General features: G+C 40.2%; 2 protein-coding genes across 3 annotated transcripts in view; one reads left to right on the top strand and one right to left on the bottom strand.

The window, feature by feature from the left end:
- Positions 1 to 1,484: 1,484 nt before the first annotated feature.
- c20h10orf90 (chromosome 20 C10orf90 homolog) lies at positions 1,485 to 17,656 on the bottom strand. The gene is made up of 8 exons (XM_067577119.1): positions 17,063 to 17,656; positions 10,674 to 12,036; positions 8,764 to 8,916; positions 8,323 to 8,453; positions 7,299 to 7,452; positions 5,865 to 5,928; positions 5,264 to 5,354; positions 1,485 to 3,265 (listed from the first exon to the last, which is right to left on the bottom strand). The coding sequence occupies exons 1-8, from the start codon at positions 17,654 to 17,656 to the stop codon at positions 3,227 to 3,229; spliced, it is 2,589 nt and encodes an 862-aa protein (XP_067433220.1). The 3' UTR covers positions 1,485 to 3,226.
- Positions 17,657 to 20,278: 2,622 nt separating this feature from the next.
- The window catches only part of dock1 (dedicator of cytokinesis 1), a 185,711-nt gene continuing 182,887 nt past the window's right edge, over positions 20,279 to 23,102 (top strand). Inside the window, exon 1 of one of the 2 annotated variants that reach the window (XM_067577059.1) lies at positions 20,279 to 20,495. In XM_067577059.1, coding sequence (XP_067433160.1) covers positions 20,453 to 20,495 — 43 coding nt within the window. In that variant the 5' untranslated portion in view covers positions 20,279 to 20,452. The remainder of the gene's footprint in view (positions 20,496 to 23,102) is intronic. The other variant, XM_067577060.1, reaches the window with a different exon arrangement.

Raw genomic sequence — 23,102 nt, 5'->3', positions numbered from 1 at the left:
TATGTTTGAACAATAAAGGGAATGTAAGGATTGCATATAAGCTCAAATAACTTACATGAAATTACAATTGCTGCTGATCTGAGAGTTTACTCATGGAAATAGTAGTTTGACAAAATAATCTTGGTCCATTTTCATTATGAAATATATGGTTAAAGCTCTGGAAAAAGCTTTTAAGTATAGACCTTGCATTGATTATTATGTCAAATCAGATAGATAGATAGATAGATAGATAGATAGATAGATAGATAGATAGATAGATAGATAGATGGCTGAGTTTTGCAGAGAAATTTAACTAACCCTGTATGACTGACTGTTCATGCAGGACATAGAACCGAGCTTGAATTTTATTTTGAAAGCCCATCACCTAATTTCCGGTCTCTCTCTAGTTATCCCTTGCTCAACTTAACTAAGGAGCTTGATAGGCGCACGTACAGTATGCTGTAGCAGCCCACACTGAGTGTAAATTTGAATAATATAGCGTACACAGCCCTCACTGGCAGATGTCATTATGGATACATGTCATTATTCGGTGAGAGTAAGCTGAGGGCAGCATTTATGGGAATAAAAAATGCAGACTTGCAAATCCAGTTGAATCTATTGGCTTCATGCAATGCTTGGTTCCTCACCAAAAATCGGACAGGCTGTTCTCTGTACAGAACACACATCAAGAAATGGTTTTTACTTTGAACACATTAACATTTTAAAACCATTAAATGCATTCAAGAGGCTCTCAAACAGATTAAGACTCAGTTGCCAGCATTGTGATGCACAAAAAGATGGACCTTCACATGGAAATTGCTCATTCAAACACAATGGCTCTGTTCAATGACTGCACGCTCTTCAGTGTGTGCACTCTACTCTGCACCACATGGCCATCCATTTGGAGGGGGACGCAGGCAGAAACTAGGCAGATGTCCACATGCAGACTGGGTTCCTGAGAGCTTTTTCTCCCCTCCTTCCCCAACAGGAGAAAATTAAAGTATAGCTTTTCAAGTACAGTGTGCTCCCAGCATGAAGGCTTATGGTGAAGTCACAGCAGCACATCCTTTTGTTGCCTTACACCATTTGAAATGGGGACTATAGTGCGCGGCGCAGTGTCATGCTGCTCAGAAACCTCCGTTTCTCAAAAAATCTTCTTTCAGGATCAAATGTGAGCGAAAATAAAAGAAGACTTCTCTGCATGCTAAGTTCACTACTACTCAAATTCAGCTATAGGATATTACAAAGAGCTGAACTTTTGCTCTTTCTCAGAACCAGATCTTTGTAGAAAGATGAGGCTGGCAGTAAAATAAGACTTACTGTTATTGTGCTAGGACATGTAGAATAGTATATTCAGTAATAAATCCCAATTTTATGGAAGTTATTCCACATCACCTCTGCTGTTATGTATGTGCAGTTTGGAAAAGAAAAAACAACTTTTCACCAGTTCTTGGACACAAATTTTACAGTCACATTTGAAAGTAAATTAAACAAGTTTTAAAACAGAAATCATACATAAATACATATAATTAAGTTAAAATATAAAATACATAAAGTTGAAGTACAAAGAATTCACGCATGTTTATATATCACGTTGCATAGTGAAGCGGAATAGAAAACACACACAGTAAATATCCGTGTTCAAGCACCAGTCATGGTTCATAATTGCCTCATGCTGCTTAGATTACTCATTTTTAAAAAGAAGGCACCTATTATGAACCATGAGTGCTGTTATTAATAGGCTCCTACCAACCCAACACACCCACACACGCATGTGCACTGACATGAAATAAGGTTTGTAAAAACAGTCAGTAGAAATCATATGTCTTCTCCAAGATGTCGGTGCAAATGTGGATGGATGGAACAGCTGGACTGTGAAAGCACTCAAACTTAAAGGCTAATGAGTAAGATAACAATTAAGACTAATGAAAAGAACAGCTGCTCTGTTGTCTGTTACTCCAAAAATAAATATTCGTGCACGTCTCACTGTTGATTTATGCCCAGCTCCGTCATGTTGCTGAGCAGCACTCTGAGCACATTCACTCTGGATCAAAACACACCAATCTAAATTTGCAATGGCAGGCCCCAGTCCATCATGAGAAAGACAGAGACTCCATTCAAACTGGCACTGTCCATTAACAGGTCATTTCCAGTGAGAAGAGGTCACATTCCTCCATCTTGCAGCTAATAGCTGGCACTGGATGATGGCAGAGCCCACTTCAGGATTCTTGCTGCTTATTGGGGGCATAATGAGAAAGACTGTCCTGGATGGGACTGTGAAGTGATAATGAATGATTCTGTCTTATATCACTGTTTCACATCACATGACATCATGTGAAAGTGGCTGTATGAGGATCTGTATCTGTGCTTTATCTTGCAGTGAGAGGGCACTCTGCATCCCATTACATGAACTAATCTGGAAAGAAGGACAACTGCAATCAAGTGAAACAAGATAACACTATGCACAGCATATATTACAGTTTCAGACGTTATGTGAAAAGCGTATCAGGCAGTATATTTATGAGGCTCAGTGTGTTGTTTGACCAAACCAGAATGTTCAGACAATTGCATACCACAAGGACTGATAGGACAGCTGAGACAAAAAGGTAAGCATCTGCCGTTCTCAGACAAATCTATGGCCACCTTTAAAAACCCAAAAGGCCATTTAACAATATTTATTTTTTTCCAGAACACTCAAAGACCATCTGGATCGAAAAATATAACATCTGCTGCACAATATATAGTATTTTGTAACCCATTTAACCTGTCCCAAATTGCTACTCTGTTTCTTTATCCAAGCAAAGAGACACATATCTCATCCAGCATATTTCATACAAAACAAGCAAAAAGATCACTTTTGCCTGCCATCTTTTGTTGGATTAGGAAATACATTAGAGTCACAACAAGGGAAACAGGCTAAACACTTCTTTATTGTGCATCAGACAGAATATTTTTTACCCAGATAGGCAGATGAATCTTTGTTGAACCCTGAAAACAGCGGCAAGTGATGTTAAACAAACTTCTGGATTTTGAAATATTGCCATGGATTTATCTCTCAGAAAAACAGATGTTAAGCTCTGTTGCTTGTATAATGATGGTACATGAGAGAAACAAAATGGGGCTAAATGACAGCTAGTTGTAACATGACCTACATTAATATATTAATTCATATCAAGCTCACTTCATCAGTCTTTTATGTAATGCTACAGGCTTTTTCATATCAGCATCTTCATCTGCTGTCAGTCATTCAATTGTTGCTCCTTTGAAGAATCTGATCCAACAGTTTCTGTAACAAGAAAACAAATACTCAGATTACTAAAACGCTTGTGAAAGAGTTGTGGCTATAGGTCATCAGTCTAGTCCACAAAAATGCCCTGTGTCTAAATGTTTTGCAATTCCAGACAAACATGGAAAAACAGACACATGCTCTTTCAGCCTCCCAGTCTCTGCCGTCCTCTCACCCACACCGTTCAGGTTTCCAGCACCTCTTTCAGGGCCTGCTGGATCTCTGTCATGCCCCCTTCTGCCCTGTGTTATCTGCCTCAGCAGCAGTGTGGGTGGAGCAGCTGTGTGCGGGCACCCACTCTGTCTGCAGCTTGGCTGAATGGTGGCACTGCACTGTAGCTCTCGCTGCCACTGAAGGGCCTTTTGTTCCACGTAGAACACTGGCCTCATACACTCGGCACAATGAGACCGTTCACAGTTTCTCTCCGTAATGAGAGAAAGGGTGTGGAGGGCAGGGTGAAAGAAAGAGAGCGAGACTACAATTCCTCAGGCAAATCAGACTTAATTCTTTACAGGGTGATAATTATTGACCACACAATTATAATAATGATAAAGGAAACAATTTCACCCACTTCACCGGTTAAAAATGCCTCTGTATATTTTGAAGACCAGATTTTTCCCATCAAACTGCTGTGATAGGTGTGTGAAAATAGCAAATGTTTGGCAGTAGCACCATCTAGTGGAATAATAAACTCATTGTTCTTACTTATGCAGCATACTGTCTTACTGTGTGGCTCCTTTAGAAATAAGCAGAACATTGACCTTTACATTTATTTTCCATTGTTGCTCAGTCATTTCATTGATGTTTTCACCAGAGTTGCATACAAAGAGTGCAGTAGCACAAATGTGAAATCAGGACAACCAATCAAAAGTAAGAACAAGGAGACTCACAATACCATGACAACAGACATAACAGAATACTCCTGCAACCCTACAATTATTATTACTAAACTATCTTGGATGATGTGATCTTAATCAGGCATTTCCATTAAAAATAAAACATTTATAATGCTATTGATTACTGACTGAATGAATATATGAATAAATATAAGGTGGAGAAACAGTGACTAGTTGCTATTTGTTCAATAAAAATTCCTGCTTCCAAAATGACCACAAAATGGGGTTCATCAGAGGCTTATGAAAGGTGATTAAGACCCTAAGTAATCACTGTGAGCCAGAGAATGAATTATGCTCTGCTGTAAGCCCACAAACATGCCATGGCCAATCTGTCTCCTTCAACAAAAAAATAAATCCAGAAACACGCCGTACATCCCATCCACCCACTTGTTTTTGTGTTTCTAAGGTTTTTGTATAAATGTCCTTTAAGTTAAACCTCATACGTCCCACTCAATGCTGCTCTTTTCAATTAACCATAATGGAGTTGGTAGGCGATTTAAAACCATTATTTGTCAAAGCTGCACTGCTGTCCTGTGAATAGAGAAAAAAGCTCCATATTACTGTAGCCCTCCGGTGTTAGCCATTACTGCAAACTGCCTCACCCTTTGCATGGTTTAATTGAGCTTGTAGGAGAAAGGTGTGTTATTACTTGCTCAATCGCCTGCGAGTCATATACACAATTAATGTTCTGTTCAGTGTCTCAGGCAAGTACTTTTTAACAATGGCGAGCTGTTTTAGGATTGTTTCTTTATTCCTTTTTTTACAGGAATTTAGGTGTTTTGGTGCATCATATATTTATAACAACTTCAGCTTAGTCCAGGACTTTATTTAAGCTATGTTTCCATGGCAGCACCATACTATCAAATGGAAATATTCTATGTATTTTGCATAATTTTATACACATTCCCCCAAATTATACCTTACATATTTGATATATTTGTAAACTTTAAGATCTCCACTAAACATATAAAATAAAATTATGTGGTTTTGAACAATGTTTGGCTGCAGGCTGCACCACATGAGTTTATAATGACTTACCCACCAGTGGGTTAGTGAGGTTTAGTGAGTTTCTTTATCTTTTGACAAGAAGACATATTATTACCTTTTTAAAAAGCTCTACTCGCTGTCTGTTGCTCAAACAGACCTCCCTCTTCTTCTCTTCCTCCTTTTTCTTCTTCACATCTGCAGGCGTGCTGTAAATGTGGCAATTATTATTCTGAGTCATTTATCATTGTTATTAGAGTTCATGGTGAAGAGGCGTTGATAGTTCTAGGGTTAATATTCAAAAAATTATAGCAAAAAGTATATATCCGTTATCCAAAAACACCATTAGTCACCTACAATCATTTAAAAAGTTATATAACTCCCCCTTTCATACAATGGTGGGATACATTTTTAAAATAGCAGATGTCTAATTTTGATAAGAAAGCCTTCCTGTCTATTATTTTCTGACACCAGTTCTTCCTAATCATTAGGTGGATCTGCCAGGAGGGAAAATAAACAAGTGAGGCGAGGAAGGAGAAAAAAGATAATTAGAGCAAAAGTCTTGGCGGAAAAACAAGAGCAGCATATTTTGTATCTGGATGTCACTGATACAGGCCCTGCCTTCACATGTGAAAGCGATACAAAAGATAAGGATGAATCTGCCTACAAAGAAAAGGCATCTGACGGTGTGCCAAGGTAGAGATTGAGATGGAACTTACCGCTTGGATCTGAGCTGCATCTCTCTCCCGGTAATGGCTCTATCTTTGGGTTTGAAAAGGTTATCTGGAAAGACGAGCATGTACGCACACATTCACAGACACACACAAACACACACACACACACACACACAGTACACAATACTGATTGAGTTGAAAGCTCAGAGGCATGGCAGTAAATCACTCTGGCTTTTCCTGGTGTTTGAAGAGGCCGAAAAGCCTTCTCTCTTACTGAGGAAGAATAGGATCATATTGCAATCTCCAGTAAGAACAGACAAGATTATTTTAAACCAGGACATGTATTATATCCTCTCTACTAGCACCTCGGGGCATTTTGTGAAGTATAATTTTGTATCACCATCATGCAATCTCCCATAAACATTTATATAAGTAAAGGGTGTCATCTGATTGATGAACACTGATGTTTTTTTTTAAAACTCTATGCTCAAGTCTAAATCTGTCACTTTCCCTGCAGTCATTGACCCACTGGTGTAGCTTCCTGCTACAGCCAGTAGAGGGCAGAGAGAACTACAAAATTCTTTTGTCACCAATCTTGAGGTTCCTGTTATTTACTGTAAATCCTGTGACTCTTAATGGAAATCTCATCAGACAGAACACTGCATACAGAGATTAATGACATTTGAAGGTCACAGAAGCATTTCCACTGAAATGCAATGCTGGCAATCATACTGAAACCTTGTTATTCAATAGAAGCACACTTGCATATATATGCAATAAAGCCATTTGTTTCATATCTTACTTCAAATGCCTTTTATTATATTAAGTCATAGCTTAGCCCCGTGTGCCAAACTACCGTCTTCTCTCTCTTTTGCTCTCTTTTAATGATTTTTCCCATATGGTTAGCCTAAAAATAGTTTAGATGATATATCAGTCAAAAAATGTCCTTTGATTACATTTCAGATATTGGCTTATTACGGGATCCATTCTGCATATAGTGGATTATTTTCTTTTTATTCATTATAAATTTGACTTATTTTTGTTTATCCAACAAATGTTCTGTAAATTAATTCTTGTATAAACAGTTGCACAGAATTTCAATGTGGTGTTTTCCTGCCATTGAATTTATGTGCTGGATCACTGTATCTTTAACTACTGCTAAATTACTACTTGGGTTTCACTGGGGGATTTTAGTGACCTCATTGCTGATTCAGGGGTTTTTTCATCCTCCCAAAACTAAATTAACCTAAATGTATAGTTTATCAGGGCAACATATTAGCTATCAGCAGCATAAATTCAAAAAAATATTGTTATAAGCCTTAAAAAACAACACATATTGGCTGACAACTACTCCCTTGCTCTGTGTTCTGTATCTCTATGTTTGTGATTTTGTTGGGTGGCAAACAGCCACTGCAGCTGCACAGGGACAATGAGTAGTACAGTGGATGAGAGAGGTGAGAGTGGCTGCTGGCACAATACCGCTCAGAGAAGTGGATCGGGCGCTGTGGGCTCTCCTCTGCATGAGAGCAGCATGCGACTGCGGGTCCCTCCTCTCTTGTGCCCTTTGCTCCAGCTCTCGCACTCTGCCCTGGGAACGGTTGATGAAGTCTGGTCTGGATCTCTGCAGTGCTTCCTGCCAAAACCAGAAAAATATTCCTCTCCTTGACAAAACATTTAAGCCCAACCCCCACTTCTAACTCCCTCCACCGCCAGAACATAGCCCAGGACTCCCAAGGCCAGCATGTATATCTAACTGTGCCATTCCCTGTCTCTGGCATTGTAAGCTATATTTTAGTGGTTCCCCGAACAAGTCACAAGATAAACCTGAGGGATCAGATATAATTAACAACATGGGAAAAGAGAAAAAAACAGCAGCTCTACTACTTAGTGTTATTTTTTCAAACTCTTTTTCCAATCCTTGCTTTTTCATGGTGAAATCGTGGACAGTTTTACTTCTTCAGGGCCTGTAAAATATTCAGCTGAAATGATCTGTGAAAGGAGCATCACTCTTTGGTTATACTGGTTGCAACAACATACTGTATGCAGTCTTTGACAAGGGTTCACAAGTAGACAGTGCTTTGTTTTAATGGTACACACAAATCATCAATGGTAAGGCTGGTGATATTCTAATTTTTTTGTTATTGTCAACAAATCCCATTAAAAGACCAAAACCAACAATGTGTTGTCTGTCTGAGTAATTTTCTATTCCTTCAGCCTTTCTATGACTCACAGCCCCAAACCCAAAAGTATTCCAGTGCAACAGTGTAGCTTACTGGTGTGTTTTTAATAGTTTTGGGCAACATTGGAAGTCTATGGCACAATACACAGAAAATACTCATTAGTGGGATCAATTAATTGTTGGTTTTACTCTTACAAAAATATAGAATATCACCAGACTTATCCTTTAACTTGTATATTCTGTTTGTTTAATAATCTTATCTGTAACATTAAACCTCCAAGATTTTGTGATTATTATCAGCTCAAAAATAACCTCTGGACTCACCTGCAGAGAAATAGTTTCAGCTGACCTTTCAGGGTCAAGACTCAATGGAACAAATCCAGCATGAGGCTGGTAGTGGCGCGGGACTCGACTTTGATCAGGATGTGGCTTCGTACATTTCCCCTCGTCTGTCACTACAAAAGCAGAGAAAATCCAATTTTTTGTGTTTCATTTACACCTGGTTTGGCTTCACATGCCTGAGTGCAAAGCACAGTTGCTCAATAGCCCTCTGGGCCTGCCATGACATATTACTCCTTCGTATGAATCAAATAGGCACAGTATGTAAGAGCCAAGGAATTTCACTGCATTGATTCAATCAGAGATGTAGTTCTGAAAACAAAGTGTTGAGCCAGCAACATTTTCAGTTAATTGTAACAGAGATCAATGTTTTATAAGGTGAGAATTTATGATTACGTATGAGAGAGAAGAGAGAAGTAATAATACCAGTATTTCCCTCGGGTGAGGCATCGGAGTCCTTCTCAGAAGTGCCATTTGGTGTTTTCTTCTTACTAAGTTGTCTTTGGAGTTTAATGTTTGCTATGATCGCAGCTGCATTGAGGGCAAGCAGTTCCTCTGGAGACTGATGTGAGTGGGGATCTAGAAACACAAGAGGGCTTTGATGTAACTGACGAGTAAGTAAAACGGTGACTCTGGCTGTCATTCAGCTACTATTTGGCTGCTGCACACCACAGGCAGACTTTAATAACATTTCAAAAATGTCCTGCCTCATTTGGAGATTGACTGTATCAAACGTTGAATTTAAATTATGTTGCCTCAGGCCTCAGTAATTAATTGATGACACTGTTAATGAATATGATTAAAGAATAATTAATAATTTCACACAGAGAAAAGACATCACGAATGGAGAAACACACTCGCTCAGCAGAAAACTCTCTCCACACCTGAATATTCAGCATGACTAAACAATAAGCTTGAGCCTTAAGTGTTTAAGGTTTTTTTTTTTACATAATTAAAAGTTTCTGTCATTGTGAGGACATTGTGCTGTCTTATAACTATTCACTTAAGACCTGAGTCAGACTTAAGTCACAAAATAAGGACTTGAGACTTGACTGCCTTAAGACTTGAAGCAAAAACTTTCAAGTCCAAATATCTGAAATGTTAAACTCAAGGACTAAAAGATAAATTAGATGACAACAGGCAGGCCTTGCATGGTTACACATCACATGTTTAATCATTCAGTCCAGTTCAGTCAAAAAAAACCCAAACTTATTAACACAGCTTTGAAAGAAAATGTTCAAATGCTGTGTCAGCATTCAGAGACCTGAAACACTAACATCCTGATGTCCAATTTACTTATGAAGACTTGTGACTACACTTGGACTTATCCCAAAACACTTTAAAACAGCTCTGCATTCATTCTCTGGAGGGTTATCTTAACCTTAAAGGAATAGTTCTGTCAAATATGAATCTACAGCCAGGAGATGGTTAGTTTAGCTTTGCATAAAGACTGGTCTGTACAGGATCTGCTTCCAGTCTTTATGCTAAGCTAAGCCAACGGTCTCCTAGCAGTAGCCTTATATTCAACAGACACATAGGCCGATATGAGAGGTATCAATCTTCTCATCTAATTCTTGGTAAGAAAGTGAATGATTGTATTCACCAAAATGTTGAACTTTACCTTTAAGGATAATTTAATCTAACACTAACCCAAAGAGTAAATCAAACCTTAACCATAAACCAAGTCTGAACTCTGAAGAGTTAACTTTGTGAGACAGTGAAGTCCCTACCATGTGACTGCGTGTATTGCCCCAACACACACACACACACACACACACACACACACACACACACACACAAACACAAAAGCTGCAATGCAGGGTCTGGAAGCCAAAATTGATTCTAACACATCCTAATACTGTATTTTCACCATGTTTAGCAGTTTGTGACTTCTCTTCCACCCCTGTGCTGCCAGTGAAAAGGAGGTCTGGAATAGATTATACATGCAAAGAGATGCGTGGGAAAATGAAAGAAGGTGAAAATGAGAGAGTGTATGTAGGTGCCGACGGGGCCTCTGTGTCTAGGCGATGTTATTTCACATCTGCACACATATCTGGCATGAGTGTCAATTGCACTCATGGCAACAGATAAAGGAATCATTTCAATACAATCGAATAATGCCTATCAATAAGACATAACATGTGAAAGACAATATCAAAACTGAGAGTTCAGCCCCAGAAGGCTGAAGTGTGTGTAATAACATCAAGCAACAACACACAAATGGCACAAAGGAAGTGTATATTTAGACATCGCTATCCTTTGAAAATGGAGATCAGAGAGAAAGAGAGCCTGTGTGCTGACAAGAAGACTGTCAAGAGTGGGACAGACAAACCTACCCGGAGCCTTGATGAGAGTTGGACTGGGGGACGATCTCCTCACTGCATCCTCTGGCAATCTTTCCTTCTCGCCTCTGTTTGGCTTAAGGCTGTCTGCCACTAGCTGACCTGCATCGTTCACTGCTATTCCAGGCCTGATGAAACCGCCGCGCAAGTTCACAGGGTTGATATTGGTCTCTTGTGGAAGTTCAAAACTCCATTTCCTGGCAGCATTTTGTGTCACACTCTCCTTGCTTGGCTCAGTGTGTCCAAACACATTGCCATAGCAGCTCAGTGGTCTGTTCGGCCTTTCCGATCTCTGTCCAACAGCCCTCGGAGGAAACTCTGAGTGAGTGGGTGCTGCAGCTATAGCGGGGGGGTTGCTTACAATAAGCCTCAGCGTGGATGTGTGTAGTGTTCCACCATTTTTCTCTGAATCAGAAGTGGATGTATTTGGTGCTACGGCAGAGTACGGCCTCTCTGTGGAATCCAGGTGGTGATATGAAGACATTGCATTGTGTTCTGAATGATTTCCTGGACTCCACATGCTGTTTTCCTTGTACACTCCCTCTGTGTAGCTGTGTCTGTACTCTGGGTGCCTCGCCCCAGACCCTACCTTGGCTGGACTATAGCTCTCCCTGTGCTCTGTCACTTTGATAATAGTAGCCTTTCTTCTGTGGACCACCGTGTCCAAAGCATGGCTACTTGGTGGTGTACCTGCTCTTTTTTTGCTTAGGTTAGGGCTGGACATCATTCTTTGTTCTGTCACTTTGACTATGGTGGCCTTCCTCTGCACCGTGACCTGTCTGGAGTTTGGGTCCATGGATTGGTGTGCTAGTGGCGGAGAAGGGGATTCCCTGGACTTAGTTGCTGAGTGGTTGTAGGTAGGGATGTCAGTGACTGGTAGACTGGCAGATCTGCTCACTTTCTTGGAGGAGATGGTGATGGAGGAGAAGCCGGCTTTGCTCTGAGGGATGAGTGTAGTCACAGCAGAGCTTGTCTGTATGTGTGAGGGCTGTGAGCTACTGTTTGTTCTACACAGCGGGGCTGTTGGCCTTACAGGCTGAAGACTGCTTGTCCTATGCAAAGGAGTATGTGACTTGTATGTCTCTGTGCTGTTTGTCCCTTGCGGCAGAATGTGTGATCTGCAGGGCTCAGCAGAAACTGTTTGATGGAGTGGAGTATGCTTGTGGGGCTCTACGCTGGTTGTTTTCATCAGAGAGGACTTCCTATAGGAGTCTGAGCCGGTCCCTGTGGGGAGTTCATTGGACTGACTGCCTCCAGGGAGACTTGACAGCCTGTTGACATTCCAGCCTCTTCTCAGAGCTTGCCAGCCTACAGATCTGTCCACTTCGTTAGCAGCAGAGCCTCGTTTTTCTGGCACCTACAGCGTGTGGATAAAGGAGATTCTATGTGATAAATATCCTTAATTATGCATGGGAACCTCATCCCAACCTCCTGTTGTAGCTAATGTCTCTTGCTCAATGTTTTATCATCCATCAGCACAATAAAACCGTTGCCGTACATTCATCTTGCCAAATTTAAGAGGCTGCTTTCAAGTAGCAAATCCAGAAAATGGAGCATAACCTCATTTAATATGACATGAGATATTGACAATATGACATCTCTCTAATACTACGTTTCAACAGCGGGTCAGCTGTCTTGTCTTTCTTCAGGGCCTTGCTGTTTGTTCTTTAGTCAGATGACTCTCCCCATGCTCGACACAGTGAATGCCCTAGTAGCAGTAGAAGCAGCAGCAGGCAAAGCCAGCACACAGCGTGACTTATCCCTCACAGAATAACAATGAGACTCTATCCTCAATAGAAACTGAGAGGTAAAAAAAAAGCAAAGATTCTTGTCCTTAGGCAAGAGAATTCTGATGGTGTTTATCAAGCTTGGAGAAATGCTGATATGTCCCCGTCCTTTTCAAACCCAACAGGTTTATGATGTGACCTACCTCCCTGACCCCTCAGTTATCAATGTTGCATAAAGCATGCAAGTTAAGTATGAGATTTAGCAATTTGTCCAACAATTGAATCTTGTCAAAGCCAACATTTAAACATATTGACAAAATGGCTCATTTTGAATTGCTTTAGACACAAGCTGCATCAGACACTGACGTCTGTGACGATAATGAACCTTAAAGCAAAGAAGTTGCTTTTGTGTTGACCTTAAGTCATGTCTTTTTATTTCAGTGTGACTGTTCTGCATCCTGATTAGGTCCAGTTTATGTGAACTTTGCCCTTCAATAATTGTTTTGTGATATGTTAAGCCACTCACAGGTTCCACAGAGTAGGCTATCTATTACTCTGTTTCCTTAACTTAAATTCCACAAAATGAAAGGTTTTTCATCGTTGGTGCCTTGGACTGCATCTTACCTGACTGCCCTTTCCTTCACTTTTTAAAGGGATGTCTTGTCAAATACTGTAAGTGTTTATTTATTGACATTTATTGATATTTCTTTATGTAAATGACACTCTCTTCACATAAATGCTGGGTCAGAATGTATAGGAGTACATGTGTCCATGAGGAAAGCAAATATACAAATAAAAAATACAAACTTTCTTCTTTTGTATGTATGAACATAAGAATTTACTTCTTATGGAGGAGTGAATTTAAAGGTTTTTCAACACAGTGTTAATAAATCAGGTCCCTGGTTTGTCCACTAATATGACCCACCAAGCCAACATTACCTTGCCCTAGGAATCAGGAAGGATAATACAAGCTGACATATACTCCCTCAACTGATATGTCATGACTTATTGACATTAGATTCGAAAAAGCCAGGGTCCATTATAATATTATATGTGAAAAACAATCATACCAGAAATATTAATAGTTACCTGTTTAGTAATGGGAGAGCCTTGATCAGGTGGCTGCCACGTCTTCACACCCAAAGTACTCGGACTGGTGTGACTTCTCTCCACTTCTCTATCTATGTATCAAGGCAAAACAAATGATCCACTGTCACAGTCCTCACAAGACATGCTCTCTCTCTCTCTCTCTCTCTCTCTCTCTCTGTTTAAACACACATACACATACAAGTCTGACATCACTCTGACTGAATGGCAATGTTGACACTGTCAATAATTGACATTGGCACAGTAAAGTGAATCTTGCACCACCCCAGAGCCACTTCTCTGCTTCCTCAGGAGACATTGCAACTTGACTGGTCTGCCTCTCAGCCCTGACTGATACTCTATTGCCACCCTGACTGCCTGCCTGGCAGCATTTCCACCTGCTGCTGTTACCATAGCGACGGGCTCTCACTTTGGGATAACCCTTGAAAGCTGTGCAGATAATCCAGAGTGTTTTTCATTTTAAGGGAGAAAACAGGAGACAAGGTGAAAATTGCACCACTTTGCAAATGTGATTACAACTGAAGGACAAAAAATTGTGTATTCAGAGGTGTCAGAAGGGATTCCGGTCCTTCTAAAACCTATCTGCTGTCATCATTAAATGTCTCATTTCTTTCTCTAGAAAGGACTACAGACTGGCTAGTGCCCCCCACCCCCCAAGCACTTCTCTTGTTACCTCCTCTAGCAGCACTTCTGCATGCAAGCCTGTGCTCAAATAACCTTTTTTTTTCTGAATCAGCAGCTGACCTTAATATCTCAGATGAAAATAAAGGAGCATGGCCGTATGGAAAATACCTTCTGAAGTCCCCAACCTCCCAATCTATTGTTCATCCTCATGAGCATTATCTAAATATTAAGTGTGAACAGAGTGAAAAATTGGTCAGCGTGTCCAAACATGAAGGCCCTTGGAGCACAACATCCAATTTTATCATCATTTGCTCATTAACTTGAGGCCATTTTAAGTTTGTTAAATATGACTTTTATACAGGGAGATAAAACTAAGTCTCTGCAATGAGACCTCTAGTCTGATTAAAACTACTTCTGCAAGGGTTGCTGACAACATGCAGAAAGAGAGAAAAAAAGAGGAAAATAATTAGAGGGAGAAAGAGGGGGTATAATTTGCTAGCTGGAGTGTAACCAAATCAATTCTTGTTGGAATAATTGTGGTTGGAATTTCTGATAGTCTCATTTGGTTTCTGATGTCGAATTGTGGATTTAAATGTACTGACGGCTCAGCAAAAGCAACTACCATCAACACGAGACACTTTTGGCCTGCATGGAGATTTTTGTTTCTTGTTATCTTTCTTCAACTCATTTCCGAGATTTCAGCTGTGGCCAATTTGTGTACACCTGCATAATATTATATTTCACTGTGGGGTAACTGGAAATATGAATATTTATGGACAATTTGATTGACCAGCAAGAGATTTATAATTGATCAAAGAGCATTGCTGGAAATGTCAAATGCAAGGCCACAAATGTTTTTTTCTTCAGTTATTCTTTGATACACAATGGTTGAGAAGCAGCAGCATGCTTTTATATGGCCTACAAGGGATTGGTACAAAACAATCTCACCTGTATATAAATAATAATAATAAGATTTCACATTTCATTATGAAACCACTGCCTGGGAATATGGCTTTTAACTGACAGTGTATATGATGTTAATAAGGTTTATGGTGCTTAAAACACCTGCACTTTCTATCAAAGTTTCTTGCCGCCATGGATGGATTGCTTTGATTTCTACAAGCAGCCCGAGCCTCGCCAGGATAATCTATGTATAAACAAGGACAAGGTTGAGGGATCAAACCTCAGATCAAACCCAGAGAGTGTAAGGCTGCCATGTTCAAAGATTAACAGGGCTCTTTCTCCAATCAGTCTGCATCTCTGCTTATCTTTCTGCCTCTCGCTTCTCTCTTTCGCTTCCTATTTTTTTTTGTCAGCTTTTTCGAGCCTAATAATGCCTATTTCCTTTACCTGCAATCCTGCCAGAATATTGTGGCACAACAGTCAGGACAAGTTGTACTTGAAATAGACTTTGTTTTTTTCTTTGTGTGTGTGTGTGTGTGTGTGTATGTGTGCAAAGTGATCATCCAGTCAGTCAGTGTGGAGCGTTTGAAAGAGGACAGGGGCAACACTGCTGCAAGGAGCTGATTAGAGGAAGGTAAACTGTGTGGCAAGTCAGCCCTGAAATAAGCTCTTGTTCTCCCCCTGGCTAACCCCGCCCCTGCAGTTACCCTGTGGCCATATTTGTTCTAGCACTGATCAGACACTAAACATCAATTGAAACAGAACCTCTGTGTGTTTCAGGGAATTGTCTGCTGTGCCACAGAGTTACTTCATGTCTTTAAATTTGGTTTTTATGACTTGCTTTTGGGTATAACTCTTACATAAAGATCACACTGCCATGAGTGTGTATTTGTAAGAATAATGAGGGTAACTTTCTAAAGTTATATTCAGCTGAAAATCCAACTGTTATACAAGTGAATGTAAAGTGATACAGCGTATTGGATGTTAGTACAAACCCTGGTGCCTGCTGGCTCTTGCTTGACTCTTTTGAAATGTTGGAGTGATGGGTTGTTTCAGTTTCACCTGTAAATAAAAGGCTCATTAGAAGACATGATTTTACCAAAAAAAAAGCAACATTTAAATAATATCTTTCAGAAGTGTGTAGGGCTTAAAAACATCAATTAAACTATCCTTTAATTTAAGGTACTTTAACCCTGCGGTGATATTTCAAAACCCCTAGCTATGACTACGACGAGTCACAAGGGAAGTGATGTGCATTGTGCATCAGTGGAGTCAAGTCTGTGGTACAGCACAGCAACCAATCGATTTTGAAGTCATATTATCAGTTCACAGAGTAACACTCCCACTGAATTTGCTGTACATTGACTTGCATCCTCTCAGGGCACAAAGCTCAATCTCTGCCGCCACAGCTCCAATTGAGTCGTAAACCTTTCGAGAATGCGTGGAGTTCATGCAGAGTAAGCTGTTTTCAAAGGCTGCCGGAGCTCTGCCTTCTCTCTGGGTAACTGAGACTTGACTACAAATGGCTCTCTGTGGCACTGTGTGTGTGTATGTGTGTGTGTATGTGTGTGTGTGTGTGTGTGGGTGTGTGTGTTTTAGTCTGCCTTGCCTGGCACCACGCACCATCACCTCCATTACACAGCACTTTACCTTTAGACTTGCTGAGCTTACACTGTCTTAATAACATGTAAGAATCATAATCATACAGCCTGAGAGGATTTCAGTGCCAAATCCATGTTAAATCAGTCCAGAGTCTTTGCAAAGGCCTGTTTTTAAAGGGTGATACACCAAAGAATAGACACAAAAGTTCTACCAGGTTTCTCTGAGAACATAATTCTCTATGTTACAAAATAAATCTCCCATAAGAGTAAAAAGGACTGAAACCATCAAAAATAAACATTTAAGAAAGGTAAAGCACATATCTCTTGTTTGTAGGTTAAAAAATGACAAAGACTCATGTAGCATCAGAAAACTTTCCTAATCCATGCTCAAGAATTTAGTACCAGGTGTTTTGTGTCTTACCTGGCCAGCAGAGTGATCCAAAAACTGGTTTTGGTTGGCAGCATCTGCCACCATCATCACTTTTCTTTGGATTGGAAGCCAACCAATTTTGACTGGAGCAAGATAACTGAGCTGTGCCTGCTCCTTCCTTGGGGTCTGCATGATATGAGCTCTCTCCCAGCTTCCTCTGCGGTCTGGAGGAGAAAAAAACCCAGTTTGGAGGGACTCCTGGCTTCCCAGTGAACTCTCACAGAAGCTAGGACTCCCACATGTAGATGAGCCTCTGCTGAAGGAGGGAATCCCCTGCTGTCTCCAGGCACGTCCGCTTGGTTGCTTGTCGAGACCTGGCATGGATGTTGTCTGATCATTGAAAGCTGGAACCTGATCGTGAACTGGGGCTGCGAGAAGGTCGTTCTGCATCCTCTGCAGGTGCTCCAGCCAGCTGTCCAGCTGGCCTCCCTCAATGGCACTCTGGGGCCGGGGTGCACGTGGGGGGCGAGTAACACGGGGCAAAACCTCCCCCTCTGATATTAAGCTCTCCCAGTAGGACTCATCTCCTGATCTCCTCCAGCTGGGAGCCCTCCGCAGGTGGGCAGCTGGTCTTCGGAGAGTCATCCCTCTGCAGCTCAGGTAACCACTCACTGCACTCAAGTTTCAGCCCACTATAAAAGACCTTCACAGTGGAGGTATTAATGAGAATCCGCCGGCTCAACTGGACTTCTTACCATGAGGCATGCCAGAAATGCACTGCAAGGAATAAGTAGCAACAAGAATGCTAGAGGTCATCTTTGTTACGGATCTGTTATAAGAAATAGGTACCAGGATACAGTGAAGAATTGGAAATAGTTACATATTATAATAGATTATAAGACACACAGCACAGTGCTGCTGAAACCATTACTTACCAAAAATTAAACCTTTAGTGGAGAAATCATCCTTTTATCACTTGCTTTAAACTTTTCTCAGTCCATAGTGATTAGAAAGTAAACACTCTGTGCTAGTGGTTGCTGTCTCCAGTCAGGCATGTAGCAATGTGAGGGATGCTTTGGCGAACAAAAGAGTTACTGAGCACAAGGGCTGATCATCCAATACAGGGAGGGAGATGGAAAGAAACAGAGGGGCGGGCTGTAAGAAAAAAAAACAAACACTTGTTGATGCAACATTTGACGTAACAAGATCTCAGTTTAATCAAAGAACATCATTAACATTCAGCATTTCAATTGTTAAACCATCTAAATGTGTTATTTTGGGATAAACGCAAGTCAGACACACCATATAACGTTTAAAAGAGCGAATCAAACTTCCTGACATTCATGCGGTTTAACAAATGATACGGCATCACTAATGAGCAGACTATCCATGTTATTCCATGACTCACTTAATGCTTCAGAAATCCTCCTTGTTGAATTCCCCCCTGTTTCTTCTCTTCCCTGTGATCTCGTGGTTGGTGGCTGATGATGAGGCATTGCTATCCTCAAGCCTCTATCCAAGCCATGTGACTTTAGCAAGACTGTCTTAAAAATGGGCCAGTGTCCTCTTGGATAAGTAACCGTGACCCACATGATGTCCCACAATGCATGAGTGAAGGTTATTTACAAGGCAGAGAAGTTTGCTTCCAGCTGAAGGCAAGATCCTGCTTTAGTTTTTTTTTTTTTTTTTTAGAGGTAGTTAAACACAGATCTGTACAGATACAACTACTTTCAAAAAAGAATTGGCAGTTGCTTTGATGTTTAATGAATTTCAGTGTTTCTCAGCAGATTAACAGTCTCCACATGTCTTTCAAAGCAACTTCAGCCCTCATCGGTGGAAAAACATTTTCCCAATGTTTTTCAAAGACAGAGATAAGACGGAGATATCTTAAATATCAATTGCTGTGACCTGCTTTAAGACACCTTATCAAGCTGAGAAGCTACATGCAGAGGGAATATGCAATGATGTAAAGCAATTTACATCTTTTTGTCTGCTCTGCCTGGAAGATACCATCATAACAAATCAAAAACTCAACTGATTAAGGACAGATTTAATCAATGTCAGAAAAGGTAGCTTCCTGGATATGAGAAGTTTGATAGCAGCAGCTCCCTCTGCTGGTAATACTTCAACATGACATTTGTGGAGGAGATGAGAGCAAAGGAGGGCATGGGGTCATATATTTGAGAGACTTCTCTAAAAGATGCACTTCTCTAAAACATTTGTTTAAACAAGATAAATAAAGATGAACGCATTTACGCTGGTGCACCAGGTGCATCTCTCTGATGCCTTTTAGCACCTGCAGCTCTGAGGGATAAATCTTATTAGTTCAACACATCGCTGCTCAGAACAACAGGATCGTTTAGGCTCCTATAACTTCACCATTAGGGACACTGAAGGAAGGAAATGAACATGCATGATATGTATTCTAATTCTGTGGTTTAGCCAAGAGGAACAATATCTGTGTGCGTTTGTGTGTGTTTTACCATAAAGCGGAAAATCATCATAGGACACATACTGTATATGAAATAAGGATTTTTATGGCTGTAAAACAAAATGAGACAGCACTTGTCATTAGTGTGGTCTTTTTTATTTATTTATTTAAGTATTTAAGGCAGAAAACTCCACAAATTACAAGTATTGTTTCTCACAGTGCTATTAAAATACAAATACATGGCATCTGTATCCAAATGATAACAAATTCATTCACTACATTCAAAACCCACCTTACTTTTTATTCATGTGCATCCATTTTCTGTCTTTTCCATATCTCTATGTGTGCCTGCCATTGCAATTAGTATAATTAATATAGTTTAGTACTTTATTTCATATCTATCCTCTTATATATTAATCCTATTTCTTTTGGACATCTGTATTTTTATTTGTTTTGTGTGTTGTGATTTCTTTTGCAAGCTTGTAATTTGTTTTATGACTGAATAAAACCACACCAAACAATTAGCCATACATTTTTATTGAAATTGATAGTAGGCTAGGCTTACAATAAAAGTGATAAATGAGAAAGAGGTTAATTTTAAGAGCATACATTGTTCTCTATAAAATATTTATCTTCGCGTATCGGTTATTGTGATGACAAAATGAGAGTCTATGTTTGATGAATCACTACTTTATGTCTAAATACGCTGCTGCAGATGAATGTGGAGACAATTAATATTCCATATAACATTTTTTCACCAGTCATTGAGCAGTTTCCGCCTCAGTATAAACACCAGTGGAAGTTTTGCAGGACGCCTACAGGGTGAAAAAGTTGTGTTCCCTTCCTCCCCCTTGCGGAGCGTCCTGTCACTGTTGGAAAATGGCTGCTCGGAGTAGCTCCCCAAAGCTCAGAGAAAACTGAAAAAAAAAGTACATTTACAATAAGAGGTCGCATCCGGAGCTTTTTTCCAACAGGCGAAACGACAACTCGGGGAAGCCTCGACACTGAGAATGTCTCGCTGGGTGCCCACCAAGAAGGAAAAGTATGGTGTTGGTACGTAAGAAAACTTGCATGCTCCATCGTTAGCTCGTCCTAGCTCTCTGCTCTCAGATTGCACAAGTTTGGGAAGGATTGTGATTAGAAAGCGACCGGCTGTATTGTTTCTCGTGTTGCTGGGATTGATGGGTCAAATTTGCCTATACTGGACGGAATGCCAGTTTCATGTGTGGGGAACTTGCCAGCTAGTTTACATGAAATGCAAAACAAGGAATGTGTGTCTTTTGTGAGGAAGAGGACTGTGTATGTGTGTGTGTGTGTGTGTGCGTGTGTGTGTATGTGTGGATTGGGAATTGTTAGAGGCGCGCCTAGTTGCAGTGCCGTTTCCTGTGTTATGTGTTATGGGGCCTCCGCTACAAAGTAACCAGCTAGTAACAGGCTACGCATGACTTGTAACTATGTGTTTTAGTGGGTTGTTTGTATTGACTTCTGCATCTCCACACACCGGGAAACCTTTTGTTGTTGGTTATTTATTGTCACTTCCTCATAGTGGTTGAAACCAAGCGTCCTGGCCTGAGAACGCTGTCCCGTTTAGCTTCCACTCTTTCCTGAATACCAAAAAAAAAAAGTGTGTTACTAGTGTAACTGTTATATTGATGGGTTCACTTGGAAAAAAAATGCTGCAATGCTAACATATACTCTGTGTGCTACTGTAAAACTGACATGAATGTTAATTAATATTTAGATCATGTTTTAATCCCTTACTTTATTGCCAACTTGTACCATTATTGTCTTCAGGTGCTAATAAGCCTTTTCAGCTCCAAGGACCTTTAAACAAATTACTTGAGGCATTAGATGTATTTAAATAAAAGAAATGACTGTTAACACTGCAGATAATACAAGTTTGTGATTAAGTGGGTTTTTTTTTTAAATTTCTCTTGTAATATCACTTGACTAATTGATGCATTCTCATATAAAGAAACTGGAAACAACCTCATAAACCACCCTGATGTAAGCGTGATAGCCATAAGAGTCATATGAGTTGTTTTAATTCTGATAGACTTGTAATGAGAAGTGTGAAATATGAGTGCAATATAGTCACTGTGTGATACTTGAACACCAGAAATAACAGTGTAATGGAACTTATCCTAATTTTTCTCTGGGAATCCCCTGGAACAGTCAGCAATGTAGCAAATTGCACATGTTTTCCAGAAGAATGTGGTTTCAGGACAGCGGATTGTTGTTTTTTTAATGTGTAGCGTACCCCTCTGAATGCATACCGTGTCGCATTTAGCTGTGTGCATTAGTGGGACTGAAGGCTTGCAGCCGTAAGGGATGCTGATGCTGACTGATGGATGAGTTCAGCAGGTTACACCAAAGCTTTGATTGGCACCTTAAGACTACAGCTTCTAGATGAGCTTTCATCCCAGTCCATGCTATATGAGCCTGTGGTTATTTTGATTCTTTAGCAAATCTGGTTGGCTATATCATTGTGTGCCGTACGGGTGTGTGAGTATACTATTCAGATGCTAATGATAGCCTCGATATATTTTCAATATCCATGAGTTCTTGAAAGTCGAAGTTCTTCAAAAAATCTCGGAGCAAATCTCACAGGGGCTGAATTTGAGAGTGGATGAGTCATTAGGAGAAAGAGAGGCAGCTGCCACATCACTGCTGTAGAGGATTGGTGGGGTGCACAGCCATTGCACTTTTAATACATCATGTGTTGACCAAGTAGCACTAATGAGCACTCTGTGAGACCTCTTATGCTGGCAACGCTCACTGTGGACCTATTTCTGTTTCAGCAAAACTTTTGTCTTACCATTTTACTTTCATAATGGCCCCATGGCTTTATTAGTGAATGGAGGAAAACCGTCTCTTTTAGTCTTTTCATAGCAGTATTAATAATAAATGCGACTGTCTTCTTACATAGAGCACAGCAGTGATAATAAAGGGTTTTGTTATCGCACCATTGGATTCACATCGCTGTATTTTAATGATATGGAGGCAAAGCCATGCACTGTAGCTATAGCTCCAACACAACAACCAGTAGGGCTGGGTATCAGTACTACATACCTTTTTAAGCTGTTGACTGAAATAACCCAGTACCAGTACAAGTAGTATTGAAGCATCTCCAGTCAAACAATACTTGCATTTGATCCTTTTTGTACCCAGATCTAGAAAAAAATGACTATTTGTGCGGTTTTGCTTGCAGCCAATCACCACAAGCGTTCTTTGATTCAATGTGACCTGTGATTGGCCCGCTACCGTAGCAGCTACAACCAAATACAGTCTGTGTTGATAATACTTCATTGTACACAAATATTTCAATAATTTGAACATTTTCATAATGTATTTGTGGAAAAAGTCATTTGGATGGGGAGGAGCGGTGGCATTTTATGCAACTAAATGCTTCCATTCACATGATGGATGTTGAATGAAGTAGAAAAAAAAGGAGGTCAAATGAAGTACTCTATTAATATCAGTATCACTTTAAGGGTACTGGTATTGTAATTTTTTAAATGATACCCAGCCCTAATAACCAGTGTTGGAAATTAAATCTTATTAGATTTGTGTCACAGTAATGACTGAAAAACACCAATCTGTGAGAAAATCATTTCTTTGCTGTGGGAGACCATGTGGTTGGTTGGTTGGTTGTTGTTG

This window comes from Thunnus thynnus, chromosome 20 (genome assembly GCF_963924715.1).
Source record: "Thunnus thynnus chromosome 20, fThuThy2.1, whole genome shotgun sequence".
Taxonomy (NCBI): Eukaryota; Metazoa; Chordata; class Actinopteri; order Scombriformes; family Scombridae; genus Thunnus; species Thunnus thynnus.
The sequence above is the reverse complement of the archived record's forward strand: the minus strand, read 5'-3'. Positions and strand labels throughout refer to the sequence as shown.